Raw genomic sequence first — 22,854 nt, forward strand, 5'->3', positions numbered from 1 at the left:
TATTGCAACACTTCTTTAAACTATCCATTTGAGGTGACATTTCAAATGACGGTTATTTAAAAGCAAACAAAAGCATCACAGAGACATCGTTTTTCACTGTTGTCTTTCTGTTTAACAAAGGAAAATATAAATCCGCTGAAACGTTTTCCTTCCCACACACTGAAAGTGCAATCAGTAATTATAAAATTAAAGCCTGTCTTTGAAGAAGTATGAGAATGGAGTGACATATAATTAGATGATTAATTTTGGATATGAGTTTGGATACGTAGGTGGAATGGAATTGGTCCCTCTATCATACTACGGAGCGGAGAAAATAGGTCTTATATTCATAAATAAAAATTATAAATGTTATATATATATATATATATATATATATATATAATTTTATATATTATAGTCTTTATATACTATAATCTCAGGATAATTGACAGTAGTAAGTGAGTTCTAACTGAAAAAAGTGAATGTAGTGAAATTAAATTGTGCATGTGTATTTTGCAGTGTGTGGGTGTATGTGTGTGTGTGTTTTTGACCCACAGCTTTAATATACACAGTTGGGAATTTTCTTCTTCATGCACATACTCGCTTACATAACACGCTTCTCCAACAATCCATTAGTTGCTCTGGATGGCAGACTTTCCTGTCAGCCAAAAACAACAGAATTGATTTATTATTCAATACAGAGTTGGATGCCTCTGTCTGATTGTAACCGGAGCTGGAAAAATTAAAACCCATAGAAGGAGAGTAATAAACATTAGAGGCTCTCAAGAAAAAAGGAAGATGTGTTTCTAAGCTACGGTTTTATTACTTGATTATATTGATTTGTATAATGAGGTTTCTATCTGCTGAGTGCATCTGGTGCATTTGCACACAAATACACACTTCTCTACAAGAGCGTCCAGATATGAGTTATGGATCCATTTCTGGATTGATAAAATCCTGGATATTCTCCTGTCTCAGGTCAGGCCAGGGTTTTTAGACAAGGATATTTCCTGCTGTTCTCCGGGATGGATGTGTTTGCAGCAGTGACTTGAGCTTGATGAACACTAATGGACAGCAGCTTCTGTTCAAGCGGTGTTTGTCATTCAGGAAATGACACTCAGAACTTGCCAGAGAAATTCAGAATCCTATTAAATTCAGAAATTGGGGCGCACCCAGACAGTGACATCAGAATGCAGAAAGCCCATAATTCAATCACTCTTGCTTCCATACAAATGTTATTAACTGAAATGAATCCTGGGCTCTAAGATATCCTCAGAGCTCCTCAGCGCAGGCAGCTGGGGATAAGGATGCTCGTATGTCTCTAATATGCTAGCAATTCATTTCAAGATATCAGTGATGAGGAAGAGCTGTTGCTGTGTCATCCTTCTATGTGCCATTATCTTCTTCATAGTCTTTGGTTGTATCGCCACCTACTGGATGAAATTTAAATGTTGCATTCCTGATATGAAGCTCACTATTAGAATTTAATTAGAAAAACTGTATGTATATGGTATTCACATGCTATTTATTTAGCTGTCTGGATATATTATATTATATTATATTATTCAAAACTTTCAATCAGTTTATGTTTCTAAAAGAATTAATTTATGCTCATAGGCATTTATGTGGCAATAATGTTGTTTAGGTATTAAAAAATCATAAAGTTATTTCAGTCTCACATTTTGTAAGAGTTAATAAATTTGTAAAATGTAAATTATTTAGGTTATGCAAAGCTGTATTTTCAGCATCATTATATATATATATATATATATATATATATATATATATAAAGAACATTTATTTTAAACAGAAATCTTTTGTAACATTATGATTGTTTTTATAGTCACGTTTGATCAATTGAATGGTTATTTTCTGAATAATAGTAGGCTATTATTATTATTATTGTTGTTGTTTTATAAAATCTTACTGACCCCAAACATTTTGAAAGTTAATGTAAATAAAACATAGAAAGGCTTTTCATGTCACGTTCCTCTGTGACCACCAGATGGAGATAAAGTAAATACAATTATTAGTTAAGCTTTTTAAATGATCTTAAAATCAACTTCTTGGATTGATTTATTGGTTTCATGCCTCACATTACTTTGTGTATTAAGTGTATTTTAATGTCTATTTAAAATATTTTTGATGCACACAATTCTATATATTCAAGCCAAAAACCAGCGAAGTGTTTCCTGGATAGTGTGAGAAAAAGAGAAAGACAATGAGAGCGCGAGAGAGCGCTGTCGAGCACTGAGGCCCCTGAGACACAGGCTAAAGCGAGTCGGTGGGCTCTTTTCTCTTCCACACATCCTGACCATGATCCTGACTCACTTGACGCCATGAGCTCTGAGCCCCTGGAGCACGCTTTCACGACTCACAGCTCTCGTCTCCAGGCAGCGGTTAAATAAACAGCGCTCGCGCGGCTCCGGGTTCAGCAGCTGACAGGTGACCGCGATGAAGCGCAGCGTGGCGGCTTAATCTCAGCAGTGACCGTCGCACGCATGTCCGTGTCCATCTTTGTGACACGATGCCCTCTCTTGTGACCAAATAAGGTGTACCCCTCTTTTACTTCCGTCTATGGGTAAAAAGAGGAAGTGCATGTCAGCTAAATATCTGTGACCGGAATTTTATATTTAATATGTGTTTAATGTTTCATATATTACTGAAAAATAAACTGGACAATTCTTCTTCTTATTCACCGTGATCTCTTAACATTTAAAAAAGTAGGCTATCGTATAGTATTTCCATGATTTTTTGGGAGATGGTAACATAAGTTTCTTTGGATGTGTACTGTGGTGGTACTGTTCTTTCTGATATTCCTTTTTTAATAGTATTCATTTCTTTAAAAAATCTTGCTGATGCCATACTTTAAATTCTATTGCATATAATATTATACAAAGAATACTATGGTGCGACATGGAGTAAATTCCATGTTATTAATGTTATTTATAGACCTACCCATACCAGTAGTAATAGTAATTTTTTTATTTATATTTTCAGTTTTAATTTTAATTTGTTTTAGTAATTATTTTTATTTCCTTTTGTCATTTATATATATATATATATATATATATATATATATATATATATATATTATATTATATTTCTATCTAGCTTTAATTGATCGTGTTCAGTAATTTTAACATTGATCTATATATATATAGAGAGAGAGAGAGAGAGAGAGAGAGAGAGAGAGAGAGAGAGAGGGAGAGAGAATTTTTTTCCAGCTTTACTTCAATTAACAAAAATAGGTTTAATTGATTCAGCTTTATTTACCAACAACAACTCTGAATGGTACATGAGTTTCAGTCCTCTGGTATATATAAAAATCCTGGTATTATAATTTGATTTACATTAGTATACCATGCATGGATACAATGGTATATTAATATGGTTATAATACAATACATTGGTATATATCATAATATGGTATTATCGGATAACGTCACTGGACTTATTTGTATAGGAAAGTTATGTATAAATTTGGTTTGGATTAATAATATTCACCTTAAGCAAGTCGTGGCATAATGGTTAGAGAGTTTGACTCCTAACTCTAAGGTTGTGGGTTTGAGTCTCAGGCCGGCAATACCATGACTGAGGTGCCCTTGAGCAAGGCACAGAACCGCAGCATAAATGGCTGCCCACTGCTCTGGGTGTGTGTTCACGTGTGTGTGTGTTCATGTGTGTGTGTGTGCACTTTGAATGGGTTAAATGCAGAGCACAAATTCTGAGTATGGGTCACCATACTTGGCTGTTTTTCATGTTACTTTCACTTAACGGCTGGTTAGTGTCTTATAGCTTAGTTGTTTTTAAACTCTTAGGACATTCAGGCTGACAGACAGCACACAACCCAAAGATTTCAGCTGCACCAGTCCTGTGATAATATGAACGGTTCTGCGGTTATGTAATCCAGTCGGCAAGAGACAAGAGTTAATTTTAGTTTGGGATGTGTGGAGTACAGGGTTTGGTCGTGTCAGTGCAGAGAGAGTGATAAGAACTCTTAAGGAATCATCTGACAGTGCTAAAATATTCAGTCTCCTGACTTTGCGTCTCTTTTTTCCATGTCCACACACCCAGAGAATCTTTCTGGGAAAATTCATGCTTGTTTTTCAGAGGTCCAGGTTGTGTCAGTGAGATTTTGACCTGCCTATTGTCACGAAGGTCTTCCTGTACTGATGTATTTCTATACAATACATATTAATCAATAATAAAAAAAAATATAGAAAATATATTATATTATATTATTATGTTTTTTTCTCACTAATTAAATTTGTCCTTAAATATTTTTTTCTTTTTCTTTTTTCAGATGCAAAATAATTAATGTAAACTTACATACATTATTTTGTATATATTATTAGGTGATGTAAATAAATATGGCAGTCAAAATCACTTCATTGTGCTATATTTTTGTATGTCAGAGGAATGTCTCAGTGCTGTCATTGTGCCAGTGCATTCCTCGCCCTGATTCAGGCTTTATCTGGTAATGCTGTTCATCATTTGATCTGCGGCTGCAGAGAGCCCCTGGTATTTACAGAAAGCTGCCATGTTTGCACGTCATTACCTGTCAAAAGATATAACATGGGCATATCCTTATTAGGGATGAGTCTGTCTGCAAACAGAAAAGTTCTGTTGTGCCGATCTTTCTAGAACATCTTTCACTGAGAGAAACATCTCAGATAATAAACATCTGTTCAGCAGAAAACAAATCATTATTTACTCACATTCTAAAAAATCATTATTTCATGTCATTCTAAAACTGTAAGACTTTCAAAGAGTACCCTAAATGTGGTTTATATGATCATACTCGTTATTTCATGCAATTTTTTTGTGTGTTGCACAGACTTTCACTGCCATTTCATGGTGCACAGCCTTGTTTCTTTTTCTGAGAGACTGACTGGAAAAGTCAATCTGGCTTGACTCCAAAAGTACAAGGTGACCTGCAGTAGAAAACAAGGCCATTCTTAGATATCCAGTAACCTGGCATTGCTCACTCTCACATGAAAGCTTGTTAAATCAGGCAGATGGAATAAGAAGGATTTTCCTGCTCTGACACCATAGAACAGCATGTCAGTACTCGGTGATGGACACACAGGGTCTTGCGAGAGGCCTTGCTGTCTACTGCCTACACAAGCAGCCTGTGCCAACCATGATTAATAGTCAGTATTTACATCAACAACATGGATGTATTTATCACTGAGCATGTTGCAAAGCTTTCTTGGATTGCTGCCTTAGGATTTGCAAAACCGAAGTACCTTATACCACACCATGGTGTTCTCACCTACAGTAACGTTAAGAACAGCCTCGTAAATGTTCCCTTGGTAGGCAGCCAACTAGGTTTAAAAACAGAGCAGCTGTCTGTGACGGGGCTAGAGCACACAACACATGATAACTTATTGCTGTTCAACAAAGAACGTTGTTTGCTCCGGCTCCATCAGTGGTTCCTGACTGCATTTTTGTCCTAAAAACCAACCCTGTTCTTTCCAGTGTCTTGTTGACCCTGGTCCTTTGAAGATGTCAGGAAGCACGGTGGATTTCGAAGGGATTAGCTGCTCGCTTCTCACCGAGGGCACTTTTTGAGCCTAAATGAGCAGAATTGTCCAAATGTGCTTAGCAGGTGCCCCTGACAAGGAACGACAGCAGAGTGTTTGGAAAATGAGAGGTGATTATTCAAAGCCCATCTAATTCTGCTTACACAACTATCTCTTGGCATGGAGCCTGACAGTGTGACTTTACCCAGTTTTAAGTGATTAATTTGGTGCCTTGAGTGCACTGACAGAGAATGATTTGTTTATGATGGCACATGAAGAGGGGGTGATCAGATGTTGATGGTAATATTCACCATTGACATGAATTCATTAGCTAAATTGACTGTCACTGAGATAGTTTTTCCTCCTTGAATGGAATACACTTCATGACCCAGATATTGGATTTCACCGGGGTATTCTTTTGGAGACTTCCAGATTTGCTGTGTTACAGGGCAATATACAGATTTGATCTGATATTTTGTGCATCTATTTTATGTAGGGCCAGGCAAGTTAATGCATTCTTATCGCATTAATGCATTAATTGATTAACCTGACAATTGTTTAATTGTGCGTTTTTTATTATTATGAAAGTCCGTTGTTCACTGGCTCTGAATACAACTACAGACAAATCATGGGTCACAGGCGGGCATGCTCCCAATCTAATTATTTAGGCTAAGCATCAACATTCACAAACCACTGTCCACTGTTATTTTTAACAGAAAAGATGCAACGAGCTCATAATCATGACTTCATAAGTTGATCCAGGAACATCATTCCAATCAACCAATCAGAATTGAGAAATGACTTTTCAGGAAACGTCAGTTTTAGGCTTACAATCAGGAATAGGTGTTTCTACACCCTTGTTAATCAGCTATCATTTCCCTCTGATTTTAGAACTAAATTATGGGTAGGGTTAGGTTTAGGGGTAGGCATTGGGTTAAGTCTGTATTTTTGGACAGTAATGTTGATCCAGGATCAACAAAAGATGTTGATCCAGGAACATGGCCCCTTATTGGTTTAAAGTGTTTGCAAACAAAATGTTATTATACTTTTGTTCACATAGCAGTAGGCCTACACTACTTTTTCATGCATTATTAGTTTTATTTATAACAATGAGATTAATTGCGATTAATCACAGACTATAATGTGATTAATCGCGGTTTAAAAAAAATGCAGGAATATGTTCAAAGCTTAATGAAGTTTGAGTGGCAGCGACAATGTGCCAAAAAATAATAATAATTAAATTTTGTGGGTATATGGGCTTGGTAATATTTTTGGTCACTTTTTAAAATGTATGTAATTAATGCAATTATATAATTATTTTTAAAAGAAGAATTTTATTGCAATTTAAAATACCAGATTTTTTTCAGCTGCAATATATTAAATATATTAAATTAAATTAAATTAATTAAATTGTATTTATTACTGTGATGTACCTGAATTTTCAGCATCATTACTCCAGTCTTCAGTATCACATGATTGTTCAGAAATCATTCTAATATGCTGATTCGATACTTGGTTGAAAACTATTATTAATAATAATAGTGATGCTTGCCTTAACTTGCACCACTAATAAGCAAATTGAAATAGGATTTCTTGCATTAAACAGGAATGTTCTCCCACGGCGCTGAATTCATTTCAGTTGGCAAGGTATTCGGAAAGGTTCAATCCTATTTTATGGTCCCCTGATTATTTTTGTCCTCTCCTTAATGAGATTTTTATTAAAATCAACTAACCAGAGGAAGTCATGCCCACATTCTTTCATTTTAACAGTAGATAGTGAAATTTATTTTTAACTATATATATTTTCTCTTTTGTCTCTCTAATATTAAACAAACACACACACACACACACACAGTATACTCACACAGACACAACACATATATGTGAAAGGATGTGAAATATTCATGGATGGGTGGGGTTTACTGCTGTTTGGCCAATCACCAGCAATTCCAAACCAAGCATGGGTTGGTGGTTTCCTTTTACAGTCTCCCTGTTGCACATGCTGTTTTAAAGTCATGCTTCCACAGACACACACACACACACACACACACACACACACACACGCTGGCATGCACACAGCTGCACTTGACAATCTGCTGTAGGCTTGCCAGCCGGGTGGCCTCTGATTCAGAACTGTACAACGGAAACAAGAGTCTGTAAAATAAAGAAGCTGAAGAACCCTGAAGGAAGGACTTTGGTTGAAGAGCATGGAATAATCTTTGAAGAGCACCTGTCACTGGCTCAAAGATTAGGTGATATGGATCCAAGGCCTGGAAGTAACTGAAAAGGTCCAACTAAAATTTCTTCCAGCATTGTCTATGGATATGGATTGACCTATTGCAATTTCCACAGCCTGTCCGGACTCTCTAACCACCCATGAAACGGTTTAGCAGCCTGAGAGGGATCAAAAAACGCAAGGACCAAGATAGGCGGACAGGCAGACGGCAGTCAGAGCCCCACGGCCTCCTGGCAACCAGTAAGATTCTCCTGGCAACCAGAGGCTGATTCTGCAGCATTGATTTTTTATTTAGCAACATGAAATTTCTTTACATGCTTTATGTTAAATATAATGTATTTCGATTGTCCGCGAGTGACATTTGCGGATATTGTTAAAAGTATTTGGACACTTGAAATGTAAGAACATAATTGCATTAGATATCAAAATATCAAACCAAGTTTTACAAGCACTTTTCAAGTCAATAAAGTTAATTAGGTCTTAAATAAAACAAAAACAAATAATGTTTAAAATGAAGACCAAAAAGTATTCGGACACTTTCCGGTTGCCAAACGTTAATGGAACATGTTTATAGTTATTATTATGAACTACACCTGTGAATGTGAACGTAAAGAGATATGACTTTATACAGTATGTTATATCTGTATCATTGAGATATAGGGCCATATTTTAACGATCTAAATGCAAAGTGTAAAGCGCATGGCGCAGGTGCTCTCAGGGCGTGTCCAAATCCACTTTTGCTATTGTAACGGAAAAATGGTTGGTGCGCCCGGGCGCATGATCTATACGGGTTGTCCCTATTCTCTTAATGGGTGTTTTTTGGGCGGAGCGTGCAAATAAACCAATCAAAGTCTCATCTTCCATTCCCTTCAAGAGCAAGTTGTGTTATACTAACACACTCTTTAAATAACAAAGAAAAGACATTGAGCCAGACTTTAGACCAGGTTTGAGTTGGTCCAGGTTTTTAGCTCCTTAAAATAGCATTGCACCAGCAATGCGCCTGAACACACCTCTTTTTTAGACCAGCACGCTCTGCAACATTGCTCAAAAAGTTGCCCTTTGTATCATTATCTTTACGTTAACACTCAAACTTAAGTAGATGAAGGCATTTAGACCTTGAAGAGCCACCTTAAAGAGTCTCATTTTTTCTTGTGTGTTGATGGATTTGCACAATAAGAGCATGAGCAGTAGAACCCTTTACGGCGTAAATTTGATGACAGGAAGCCTCTAGGAGTCATTTCTCAGTGCATCCTGCCAATTAAAGGTGCAGTAAGTGATTTCTGAGAAAAGCTGTTGATATTTGAAATCACCAAAACAAACACGTCCCTACCCAAAAGAATCACACCCCTGTCTTGCCTCCGCCCCCAAATTTCTGAACATGCTATTCAACACAGGCACCTCCCCCATCACCACTGGACACGCCCCTTACTCAGTCTGATCCACTTTCATCAGAGTTTCTCAGAAATCACTTACTGCATCCCGCAAGATGATTCCCAGAGCCCTGAAAACTAGGCTTTCTTCTCTCAAGATATGTATTATGCAATTCTTTCAAACAGGTGATTTTAGTTGGAAAGTGCCAAGTCCTAAAATTAAGCTTCTCCGCAATGTGGATCAACAAAAAGCTGTTAAGATTTGTGTGACTTTTCTAAATGGGATGTTTTGTTTTCATGGGTATAATGATTGTGAAGGGCTAATCCTGTGATATAAATAATGAGAGTTATTTATGGTCTACAGAGAGAGAGTTTCAGTAGGACTCATTAAAATATATAAATGACATTGGAATCTGGCTGGCCAATAGGGGTTTGCAGCTGCAAATTGGGTCTCATGTACAAATCACATTGATTTTATCTTAGCATTAAAGGGAAAGTTCACAGAAAAATTGAAATTATGTCATTTAATTACTCACTCTCATGTCATTCCAAACCCTTAAGACTTTCGTTCATCTTTAGAACACAAATTAAGATATTTTTGATGAAATCTGACAATAAGTGGCGCCAAAAACGCATAAAACTAGTGTGCCATGAAATAAGTAATGTAATGTGTGATGTAAAGATCGTGAGTGAAAACAAAAGAAAAAGAAAATGCTTACAGCGGCTTGAGTCGTGACTGTCATTAGCCCGATTTTCTCTATAAGTGTTAAAACATATAAGACACAGTACCCAGATTTGAAGATGATTTCACTTCTACTTATAATAAAATTTTGGTAGGCTGCTATGAGATGGCTGGACTAATTGTTATATAATTCAATTGGGCTACCTGTTAATTTTTATGGAATATCAAAAAGTGTATATTTTTAAATGTGATTATTGTTGGTACATTTTACCAGTATTTACTATACTTTCAAAACAAAAAATAAAATAGGAAAAATATGCAATATGAAAATAATTTAAGAAAAAAATTGTTTTAGAGAGAGATAGAAAGAAAGAAAACCAGGATTTGATTCTCAAAAAGCCTTTTTCCAAAAGGTACATCTGGAAAAAGGGGTGTCGTCTTAAAATCAGGGACATCTTATATTCAGGTCAAACGGTAAGAACATAGTTAAAATGTTTAATGTGACATCACTGGTTCAACCTTAATTTTACAAAGCTACAAGAATGCTTTTTGTGCGCAAAGAAAACAAAAATAACGACTTAATTCAACAGTTCTTTTCCCGCGAGTTACCATCTGCCGCCGTTATCGAGAGTAACACGATGCATGCGTGGGATGCTGCTGACGTAGAACACCTTTGCGCTGTGCCTTGTTTACGAGCAGAGGAAAACACGCACATGCATTGTGGTACTCTCCATAATGGCAGTAGATTGGTAACTCGGGAGAGAAGAATTGTTAAATAAAGATATTATTTTTGTTTTTTTGCACACAAAAAGTAGCTTCATAATATTACGGTTTAACCACTGATGTCACATGGTCACTATTTTAATGATGCCCTTTCTGTCTTTCTGGGCCTTGAACGTTTCAGTTGGGAACGTTTTCAGTTCAGAGGGTCAGAAAGCTCTCAGATCTCATTAAAAATATCTTAATTTGTGTTCCAAAGATGAATGAAGGTCTTATGGGTTTGGAACGACATGAGGGTGAGTAATTAATGACAGAATTTTCATTTTTGGGTGAACTATCACTTTAACCTCAAACAGCCTGTCGAAATGGTGTCTGCTGGAGTGAACATCTATCATGTTGTAATTCTGTTAGGTTCATATTTTGTCTCCTATGGAAGTCAATTTCAGCCTTAGATAAAAAAAGGTATTTGAGAGATAAATTTTAAAATATAAAACAAAGTCACTGGATAGGATATGAAGTCACACAGTGAGCTATTGTCAAATATATGGTTGCCATTACCTTTTATAGGTGGAAATGTGCCTAGACAAAATTACTCTTTCCATCTTATTAACTTTGTGACAATTCTGCTTTCCGTATTTTTCATACATTATCTTTAAAACAATCTTCAGACAAACAGTAGTGATGTCAAAATGTCAAAATGTTTGGCCACCCGCATTTAACCTACAATAGTTTCATTTTTAATTTTTTTTATTGAAAAGAAAGTAATACTTTAATCCAGCAAGAATGCATTATACTGAACAAAGTGGCAGGAAAAATATTTCTAATATAAAAATAACTCCTGTTCTTTTGAACTTTTATTGATTAAACTTTGACAATAATAAGAAATGTCTCTTAAGCATCAAATCAGCATATTAGAATGATTTCTGAAGGATCATGTGACAATGAAGACTGGAGTAATGATGCTAAAAATTCAGCTTTGCATCACAGAAATAAACTACATTTAATTTAAAAATGTATCAAAACAGTAATCGGTTATATTAAATAGTAATAATATTTCACAGAATTACTATTTTTGTTATATTTTTATAAAGTAAATAATTTTTTTTTTCAAAAACATTACAACATCTTGCCGACTTTTAAATGTAGTTTCATAACAAGGTTCGGGAGGAGCACGTCAGATACTTAGCCTAATTAACACAGGTGGAGCCACTTAATATAATCAACCTCAGGGTATAAATACAGCTGAATTAGCCTACCTGTCTCCATTGATGGTTTGTCAGCATCCCCCCTCCATCCCCATCTCCTCCACTAGAGTTCATTTTACACTTTTACATATACGGGGGGGTACTCTAGGTTCGGGCCATTCCCGAGCTCGGAGCCCCTTCCCCGGACAGCACGCCAAATATGCACTATAATACTTCAGCTAATTATATGTAAGTGTGAACTCGTGAAATGGTAGCATATACAGTTGCTGCTCTATCTGAGTGTATCCTATACAACCAGCCACTTACCTACGTTAACCTACAGATCACTTTCCACTCTGTATCTAACAGTCAGCGGATGGAAAAACAATGTTGACAGGCTGATGGATGATACAGAGACACAAATGACCAGTGCCATGACCATCGTGCAAATGGCAAATGGAGAATCTCCGTCACTGATCTGAGACCTGTTACACTGTTTCAGTACTTTTCCCCTCAGATGACCATAATAAAATAAGAATGTTAAAAAATATTAATTAAAACTAAATTGATAAATATACAATTATTTAATTAATAAAACACATGCACAAACACACAAAAAACATAAAACCTATGTTACATTATTCAGTAGAGAATTATAATAAATAAGTACATCTTAACAGCAACTTAGCAATGTCCTGTCAGTCACATTTTATTTATCTGATGTTTAACTTGTTTTAGCAAGGTTATGTTAGGGTTATGATGACAAAAAAAGTCTCTCTTGACTAACAGAATTCTAGTGAGACCAGTGAATCGCTCCTGGCTCTTCCAAGCTTTATATTTATGGCAGGGAATGGTGGTTGAGATTTTGAAGCCCAAAAAAGTGCATCCATCCATCATAAAAATTACTCCACACATTTTTTTTTTAAATATATAGCTCTGATTGTATTTGTCTGAAAGAGGAAAGGCATATACACCTAGGATGGCTTGAGGCTAAGAAAATCATGGGGTAATTTTCATTTTTGGATGAACTATCCCTTTAATTCATACGATACATTGCATATGTTCAGAATTAAATAATATAGCATACTGCTTACTGGACACAGTGTAGTAAACAATGTATAATATTTTAATAAATTGTAATAAAATATTTTAATAACCAATTTCAAACCGTAGTATATGTACATTAATCTCATTTAATTATTTAATAAAATCTCAAGTCATTAAGTAAAATAATAAATATTTTAATACAATTGAATACATTTATTTGTATGTTTATTTGTTTCGCAGGTGTGCAAAATGCATTCTCATCCAAAAATTGCAGGTGATATTGATTCTGGCAGAAATGGAAAGAGAAAATCAAAGTATGCTTTGAATTATGGGGTACAATTTTCCAAGCAATATTGCCATTCAGTAAATTCTGCACACTGCACAAATATGCTATTCTGAATGTAGCCATCTTCCTTTTCACAAGCCAGATGTCTGAAAAAAATGCTTAATGGTGTGCTATAGTTAGAAAACAGCTTATTTTTATTTTTCATATATCGAACCACAAAACTGATGTGCAATTCTGCATAAATAGCTCTAGGGGGCGTTGCTCAGCTTTCTGTGTCTTCATTGATTCGAAAATGTCCTTGGAATTTTTATAAGATCGACATCTCTGTTTGTATTATGTCTTTAAGAGAGATTTGCTGTCCTTTCTTCACATGACTTTAAGCTATTATTACTTTTAGAGAATGTGCTTGTTCTCATTCAAGTCTAATGATATCTTTTCACAGACCAAACTTCACTTAATAGCATATAATGTAGGATGTGTGTTTAATCAGCAGACAATGTATTCAGCAGACAGGTGTAAAAGAATTTGCTTGTCGCTCATCACTCAGTCAAAGTGAAAGAAAGGCAAATGAAGAAGTCAGTGCTCGTTGATTAGACTGTGTTGAAGCCTTTTGTGAAGTTAGTTGTGTTGTTACTTTTCTAAAGCTTACCTTTAAGCTGAAAAATTAATAATGTCAAGTGCTATTGAAGGCTTGTGTTTTGAATATTGGTTTATCTGTCATGGATCACTGAATAGTAAGTGTTTTGCCCATGAGCAGGGTTAAAAGAAAGCAGCATTGGGTTAATTTATCTGACACTGAGCCAAAGGTCATCGGTCAGTTTGTTAACCTCTGTCTGGAGGGTAAACATCAAAAGACATGATGACAGCAGTGTATGTGCAGGACTGTGCCATATTTACAGAATGAAGTTCACTTCCTAGTCAAAACATTTTACCTTCTAAGAACACACTTTGGACAATAATTCATCACTGTACATTATTAAAAAGACACTTTTACATTTTTTTAATTAATATATATATTTTTTGAGATCTTTAAAGCAACCCCAGAGGATGTGATTTACAGAGCACACGTCAACATAATGATACAATGGAGACACCGTGTCTAGAATGAGCAATCATGTTTGAAGAAAACCACCTTGGTGTTTACCTGCTTAAATGTGTTTGAATTGAACACAACATTGTACATAACACAATATCAAAGATGCATGGAGCCTTTGGACTACGCCGGTCTCCAGCCTGGTTTTTGATTATGTTCCATAATTACATTAAAATGATTTGATAGTAATATGGCTTCATAAATATGTCACTTGTATTGCTCATGAGGACAGTTGAAATCGATAAGCGCTGCAGGTATGGCCTGTGGATGAGTTCTATTCAGCTAGTCTGGGAATCATACTGAATTACTGTCTGGATGTGCAGCACCCAGTGTTCACATCCAGCACTGCTGCAAGGATCATGTGACTCTGTGGTCCTGACGGTAGAAGATCCTTGTGTGGAAGATGAGAATGTAAACTCCCTGTGGATGCATTCGGGTGAGGTGAGGGGCTATTGCCAATCTGATGACTTCATCGTGAAGACCTGCTTTTTCAGCTCCCTCTATGTTCCTCCTACCCCGCTCTTTATTTTCTAGGATGTGCTGTGTTTACTGAGCCGATGGCCTACTGCTATAAAATAAGCTCTTTACTCATTCTGCAGCCATGTGGTCTCGGCTGGGGGAAGATAATGGCTTGGTGCAGTGATTGAGGTAGTCAGGATGGCTTGTTCATCCTTTCTCATCGCACATCTATAATGGATTCATTAATAGCGCTTTCATTCTTGATAAATGCATAGGGTGTTTTTTTTTTTTTTTTTTCAAATATGCTCATCAATCAAATTTATCTGGCTTCTTTGCACCCATAACATAAAAGGATAGATAGATAGATTTCTTATTGGCTCCTTATTGGCTTATTCTTACCTTATTGGCTTGCTGACGATGTCTTGGACTCAGGCAGTGCTGCAGGTACATCTCATCGACTTATCAAAGCAGAAACGCAGTAAGTTACCTCCACACACCACTCTGTGAGAACAAGCTGCTTCTTTAAGGCTCTGCAACTGATTCCAGCCAGTGGAGAGGATGGCACAGAGAAGCGGGTCAAGTTCAAACAACAGGGAGCTGAAGCAATCACAAAAAAATGTAATTAGAGGGCCCACAGTGAGATTGATTTGATCATTTAACGTCCAAATAAGGTGCAGCATGAATCCAAACCAGACAGGCCAATTACTCAGGCGATTGGCGTGATGAACACTTAGGGGAACTTTGACAAATGCGTCATGTTTGGGTCTTTGCCACGTATTGTGAAGAGTCGTGTCGCCTCAGTAACAGAATACAAACATCCAGAGTGGTTTTGTTTACACCGGTCATTTTCTCTGATCTGACTGAGGGCAGAGCTTGGAGGAATCACAGCATGAAATCTGCAGCCTGCAACAGTAGATGAAGTCTAAAATGAGGTAATAAACTCTGCTCTTCACACTGCCTGCGGTTCAGGCCTTATGGCCCCTTCTATTTCTGCAGGCACTGATCAGAAATTACGACAGGTACAGTCTAACCTTTTAGTGACAGGTGAATCTAAATCATCCTTCCTTGGCAGAGAATGGGATACAGTGAGACACTGTAGCACAGTTCGTAGTATCAGCCATAAAGTCTTAAAGAGCCAGCAAGATGAAAATGCTAAGCTTCCTATCACTGTTTATAAGTCCTGTACATTAGGTTTAAATCCATCCAAGGTTAAAAAACATTGTCATTTTGTCAAAATATCATTTTAAAATTACCTCAATTCTCAGAGATCCCCAAACGGTTCGCGCAAAGCTGTTCAAAATATTGTTTTCTTAAACCCCGCCTTTCAGTTGCATACTGTGTTCTGATTGGTCAACTGACATAGTTTTGATTGGTTGTTCTGCACACAACTTCACGGTAAACAATGAGTTAGCATCTGTTTGGGGTGAATTATGTCTTATTCCTCTTACCGCGAAGCAAACAGTAAAATAAAAAACTTGAACAGTCTCGCTGCTTTTTCTTCTGTGTGGGCGTATTCAAGCCGCGCGCTTCAGTTTGAATCTGAATAGCGCGTTCAGCGCGGGGGCGTGGTCACATTAGATATAATGAAGGGAGACGTGAAAAACAGACATCGCGTTGTTTTCATATGGATTACTTTATCACAGAATATCTGTTTTCGGCAGCACTTGTTTAGTTTTAAAGTAGACATGTCAAGCTTTCTATAGATATCTCTCTCATGTCTCTTCGTTGAGTATTCACGGAGTTACACTTCATTTTAATGATGTTTTTGTAAATGAAGATCAGCGCAGAGAAAGGCTGCAGACAGCACACATACTGATAAGACGCTTGGGAGAAAACAAACACAATAACTTCATAATCATACTTCGCGTTGTGATTGCCTGCTGGTCTAAATAAAGTTGGTAATGAACCCTCTTTTATGGCCAAACGCTTTGAAAATCCCGCCTTGTACTCACCCAGATTAGAAAAGCAGTCATCAGTGAAATGTTGTGAACACAACAAGGATTTGTTGTACTGCTCTGGTATTGTGGTAAAAATGAATTTTAGCCATTGCTTCTTCTGATCTTCATACTTTGGCAGTGAAAATAAAACAAACTTGCCTTTACAATTAAGAACACACTGTCTCCTCGACATGATGCTCTCACACCAACCAGAGCGTCTTTGTGGGGGGGTGGGGCAGGTCAGAGCTTCGTTTCTCCCAACACAGTAGGCGGAGATTATTATGCAAAGTGTTCCTAGTGACGTACATAGAGATGGGCCAGTGTTAATTTCGTTGACTAAATATTTTCGTCATTATTCTCGTCACGAATATATTTTTGCAGACGAAAACGAAACGAAAACTAAAATAGAAGGCACTGATGGAGACTAAAACTATGACTAAATTGATTGACATTATCGTCAACGAATAAAGGACGAGACGAAAATAGACTGTGACGAAAATCAAATCAGCAGACGGGAGAGATGCGAGGAATGAGCAAAAGAACCGGCAAAACAGAACAGACTGCATGAGAGAAGAGAACCAATCAGAGCCTGACTTATTGAGACGTGAAGCGAAGGTTTTCAGTTTTTATGAGCTCCCGGGAAGACGGCATTCGAAGAGGTGATAGGGACTTTAAGCAACAGCTTCTGGTGGAACGGCAACGCCATTCTGGTGTTGTATTGCGCCTGCGCGAATTTAACTGCTACTTTGTGACGTTCTAATTTAACGGTCTACTACGGGAGAACAGCTGATTTGCCGGAGTCGCTACAACGTGAGAGGTTAGGTAAATAAATGTTATGTTTTTAGACTTATTTACATCATACAATATTAAAAACTCCTCTTCTGACAAAAGATTGTCATTTAACGCCAAAAGCAATCCTTCTCTTGCTTTTTTAAATTATATATTTTTTTGGATCTCAATAAATGAATTAATGCTGCGTTGCGCTGTTCTGTTTTACCGTTGCTTAGTGACTTTTACGTGCTTGGCTACAGCGGTGTGACGGCAAACTTCCGGTCGCTGTAGCCGTTCCATTTGCAGCTGTTGCTTAAAGTCCCTACTGTCTAAAAGAGCGACAAAATGTCCACAGCTCACTTCACGTTTGACGACGAACAAAACAAAACAAAGTGTAAAGCACGCAGAGCGCTCATTCGTGGCAAGAACACAACTAATTTGAAAAGACATTTACAGACGAGCCACCCGGACATTTTCTCAAATGTAATTTTACAACGATGTTCTTTTGTTTATTGAGCTAAGCAAAATTGGAATAGTGCAGTGCGTAGATGTTGTAGCATTAAATATTACGAACTGAAAAGTACTGTAAAATAGCCCCTTCTTCAAGTTAGATGAGAGCACAATACTAATACGTAATATCATGATAAATACATTTGATTAATACTAATGTTTAGTATATTTTATAATGTTCTACTTGTTGACAATATCACAAATGTTTCTATATTAGTCATGTGAAACATGAATGTTCACATCCTATCATTATACATACAAATCTAGCAATATTGTAGTATTTAAAACATACAATATTGCTAGACAAATGAATACCTTATAAAATCTTGTTACTTTTTTATCCACCTAGCTGCCAACTTATTAAATATTTACTTTAAATGTATGCACTTATTGTTCAGCTCAGCTGTAAGCTTTAAGGTCCTGGACCTAACTTTATTTTTCTTTTATTGATGGTCAATTGGCAGCTAGTTATTGTTTACATTATCATGACAGTGTTTGTTGCTGCATAAACGCTTTTGAATCGAAATAAAGACACAGTTGTGTTGAAATAAAGTTGAATTTGTGTTTTATATATTTTGGTTAAGTTTGTTTCCTATACCAGCTGTAAAAAATTGTCTAGTAAATCTGTTATTGATTTTAGTCTTATTTTAGTCGACTAAAATACCAAGCAATTTTAGTCGACTAAAATACCAAACAATTTTAGTCGACTAAAATAAGACTAAAATTAAAACAAATCAGATGACTAAAACTTGACTAAAACTAAAAAGAATTATAGTCAAAAGACTAAGACTAAAACTAAATTAAAATTTTGTGTCAAAATTAACACTGAGATGGGCAAAAGATTTGAAATCTATAACGAAATCTATAGCGATTCAGAGGCGACTCCTTACTTTAGAAGCCAATAACTTTATAAATCGTGTACTTTTTGGTTTAATTACTTTGCACATTGTTTACACTGATAGACAGCTACATCATACACTGTAATACAGGTAATGTTTTATTTCCCATCTGTGTGGCTCTTTAAAGGTGCAGTGTATCATTTCTGCATTAGTAACAGCAAATTTTATTCTAGATATATAGATAGATAGATGATATCTGTCGTGTCTTATCTTCTCTCTGTTTCTACAGCCTCTGGTATCTCCTCAACACCCACCACACCAACACAACTCACCAAGCAGACTTCAGCATTTCTTCTGGAAGCCAGTCGGAATGACACAGTGCAGCGCTCCTCCTCCTCCCCCCTCGACACGGGACAACACCACAGCCCGCCTGCCGCAAAACCACCGCCCTGTCCCTGCTCAGCACCTCTATCTACCTCACGTGCGGTGAGTGATCCGCAGTGGGACATTGACACATCCTAGACATTTTCTGCATCATTCATTTTCAAGTGATCATCCGACTGATGCTTTAATAGATAAATACAAGTGAAACATTATATACACACATATATTTATCTGAAGAGTCACATGAATCACATGAATTCATTGACATGAAAATGAGTCTTTTGTGTCTTTATACTTTAATTATGGAATATATTTTCAACATTTATAAATCTACACATTTCCTTAAAAGAGGCACACAATACTTTAAGTACTCGCCAGTTCCTGTCCATGGATCTAATCAGGTTTTTACGACTCAACACACTGACCATTCATCACGTTCACATGCCAAAATCAATACAGCAGTCACCATCTGCATGCTGTTGTCCTTGCCTCCTGCCCGGGAATTTAAGCAGAGGTCCAAGGCTGCACTCAGCACATGTGTAATCCACTTCTTGTGAATCTTTATGTGCATTTTCTTTACTCCTTCTCTCACACTTTGGGCCTCATTCACCTATGGTACATACAGTATTAGTTTGTAAATTTATTTGATAAATTATCTAATATAATAATTTATCTTTAAGAAATACTCAGTGCGCAGTGTTTCAACATAGTTGAAAATATAAATGAAAAGCCCAAGTTTTATGAATTCATGCCTAAAAATCTACAACTTAATGCATTGCAATAATGTCACTTTATCTTTAGCAACCCCTGAAAATCCACTCTCAGCGATTCTCATTTCATGTACCATTGATCCACTGACATGTGAGTCTGAGTGTGAGTCTCTTTTGGGTCAATGCGGATGAACAGAATCACAGCTGCTCAGACACCTTCACTGTTCACTGCTGTCTGTTAAATAACCTGCCTCTCACTCTCTGTCAAGGTCTGACACTTACTACTTACTACTAAAGTTACTACTTTTTTCCCAGTCTCCCATTATTTGTAATTCCCCAGATTTGTGAACTAACATCTTTCTCGTGGTCCCCCCTCATGTGTTTGTTTACATCTGTTGTATATTCATGAGGTTGTTCTCACAAGGGCTCAAGTTCGTTTAGATTCATCAGCCAGGAATTTGGGCATAGTTCGTTTCAGTTACCCTCCATGCCAGATGTGGCTCTGGGGAAGACTAAAAACAGTTGTGTGAAATATCTTTGGAGCGTGGACGGCCTCTATAGGTTTTCATGATTTTAAACCGATATATATGTTAAATTGATTTCATCCTATCTAGGTCCAAGAAGAGCCATTAAGTGGAGAAAAAAGAAAAAAGAGACAGGAGGTAAAGAAAGAGTGTTACGGCCAGATGGGCACAACACAAACAACAGTGCCGCACTACTGGCTTGATTTGCACAGTCTTTCTGTACATTGCGGATAGAGCTGATTTAAATTTGGATGCATAGAGGTGAAACTTACATTTACATTTATTCATTTAGCTGACGCTTTTATCCAAAGCGACTTACAATTGCTATATATGTCAGAGGTCGCACGCCTCTGGAGCAACTAGGGGTTAATTGTCTTGCTCAGGGACACATTGGTGTCTTACAGTGGATTCGAACCCGGGTCTCTCACACCAGGTGTCTTATCCACTGCACCAACATCACTCAATCACCCCAAAATGCAAATGCATTTTAGATATGAAAGAGTAAGAACTTGTTGTTGGAAAACCACTCACAAATATCACAAGCACAATCAAGAAGAGAAATAATGCCAATAATAAGATTCTGTATTAAGAATATAAACAATTTTGTAACATTTTAAAGTTAACATTTCATGTACAAATTCCCTACTTACAAAATTCCCTTCAGGTTTAAACAACTAGTGTTTAATTTATGAATGCGTCATTGTTGTTAAACAAATCTTTTATTTTAATGAATTATTCTTCTCTGCATTGACACATATCTGTTCACTGATAACAAGTGTGCGACTGAATTTTTAGAGGCAATTCATTGTGGACATACTGAATGAATATGCCTCATTTACTCAACCAATTAGTGTTTTTAGAATTTGTGTGTAAACTGAATCATCATGCAGACACCGTAAATGTGACAAAAATGGCATGTCTTTTTACTGAGGATTCTGCTGATGAGGAGGCTGCGTTCAATTGCAGGGAGTTACATTTACATCAGGAGAGGATTTTATTTTCTTTTTATTTTGCCATATCCACATACATATTTACTTGAGCAGTACTACTTTTAAATGAGGTTTCACCTGATGACATCTTGCAGCCTCTAAGTAACCTAATAATTAGAATTTCCTTTAGGATTTCCAGTGTGGTTGGATGCATTGATGACACACTATCATCGCGCCTTCTGAAAATGAAGCTGATTACTGAATGGAATGGAAGGATGCCAAAGGGAAGTGTAGTGCAAGATATATGCCTTAACCACCACCACAGCTGTTAAACACAAATGATTCACTATTAATTTGGTCGTCTTTATTTCCTTGAAATACAAAAGCAACAGTTATTCTTTTCTCAGTTGGGTTTCAATATTGTGGCCATCTCCTCTTCATCTGTCAGTGGTGCTGGTGCAGGTTCTCCTCACATTTTACGAGTCTCTGCCTTCTTGCTGTTGACTGAATAGAAGTCAAATGTTTATTAAATGTTTATGTCCATTGATCATGGCCTTTCAAAATTCATTGTGCTGGCACTAAACTCAGAATCAACCTACTGGAGTGGATTGAACTTACTCTGTTTAGCTGTTCTGAAACCATACTCAGAGTTTCCTATTTTGGGGTTTGTTAACCCATGGGTTCAAGTTTTCAGTCAGAGTTTGTTGAACCTCCTTTCTGGTATACACCCCTGATTTTAGAAAACTGAATTATATAGAACTTTTCGACATAACTGGTGTGTTGCTCTAAAGACCCGCCTAGAGCAGTGGTTTTAAATTTCAGTCCTGGGGTACCACTTGCTCTGCACATTTTGTATGTCTCCCTTATTCAATGCAACTGATTCAGAGCTTGTTAAGAGGGAGAGCCATTAATTTAACCAAGGGCGTCAGATTAGAGAGACAAACTAAATAGAGTGGAATTGAGAACACATGCCCTAGAGAATGATAACAGAGTCCACATAGTTATGTCGCCTGTAGCTTTAAATGCTTAAAGTTGGGAGAATGTTGATTGGCTGTCAGTGTTTTAATTGCATATCAGCTGGGAAAAAAATGAAAGCTCTGAAAGTGATTCAAATGACATAATATACTCTGTAGTTAGTTATTATTTAGTTTATAGGTTATATTCTCATAGAATTAGAATGATTGTAAAGGCATATTCTGACCAAGCCATACCGACATCATCAGAGAAGGAATCAAAGATATGTATCACTGATCATATATACAGTAGATCAGTGAAATGCCTAAAGGTAAATGCCCCATTTGACTGTATCAAGCACGTAGATTCCCCCGCCATCTTTAACAGTCAACTTACATGAATATTCAAAGATGCTACAATCCTGCACAGCCAATTGTTGTAAAAACCATAGATAGCTAACCACGGATACATTGTTTACCTCAAGACTAGCAATGGGTGCGAACAAAATTAATTTTGTAAATTTTGATTTCATGTGAACACTGTTAGACTTTTCAAGGGTTTTTTACAGTAACTTACTGGCAACACTGTTGCCAGTAAGTTACTGTATTTGAGATTTACAGTACAAGAACCGCATTTTAGTTTTACAGTAACTACATGTTACTGTAATCATGTTTTACAGTAACTACATGTTACTGTAATCATATAATACAGT

General features: G+C 36.7%; 1 protein-coding gene across 3 annotated transcripts in view; it reads left to right on the plus strand.

Annotated features, from left to right (window-relative positions):
* Nucleotides 1-22,854, plus strand: part of LOC113066143 (5'-AMP-activated protein kinase subunit gamma-2-like) — a 62,750-nt gene that overhangs the window by 11,569 nt on the left and 28,327 nt on the right. For 2 of the 3 annotated variants that reach the window (XR_003279132.1, XM_026237830.1), the window contains exon 4: nucleotides 18,931-19,127. Coding sequence is in view for 2 of the 3 variants with exons in the window: in XM_026237830.1 (XP_026093615.1) it covers nucleotides 18,931-19,127 (197 nt within the window). In the remaining variant the exon portion in view is untranslated. Of the gene's footprint in view, nucleotides 1-7,565; nucleotides 7,984-18,930; nucleotides 19,128-22,854 lie in introns of those variants that run through there. The other variant, XM_026237832.1, reaches the window with a different exon arrangement.

This window comes from Carassius auratus, chromosome 49, assembly GCF_003368295.1.
Source record: "Carassius auratus strain Wakin chromosome 49, ASM336829v1, whole genome shotgun sequence".
NCBI lineage: Eukaryota > Metazoa > Chordata > Actinopteri > Cypriniformes > Cyprinidae > Carassius > Carassius auratus.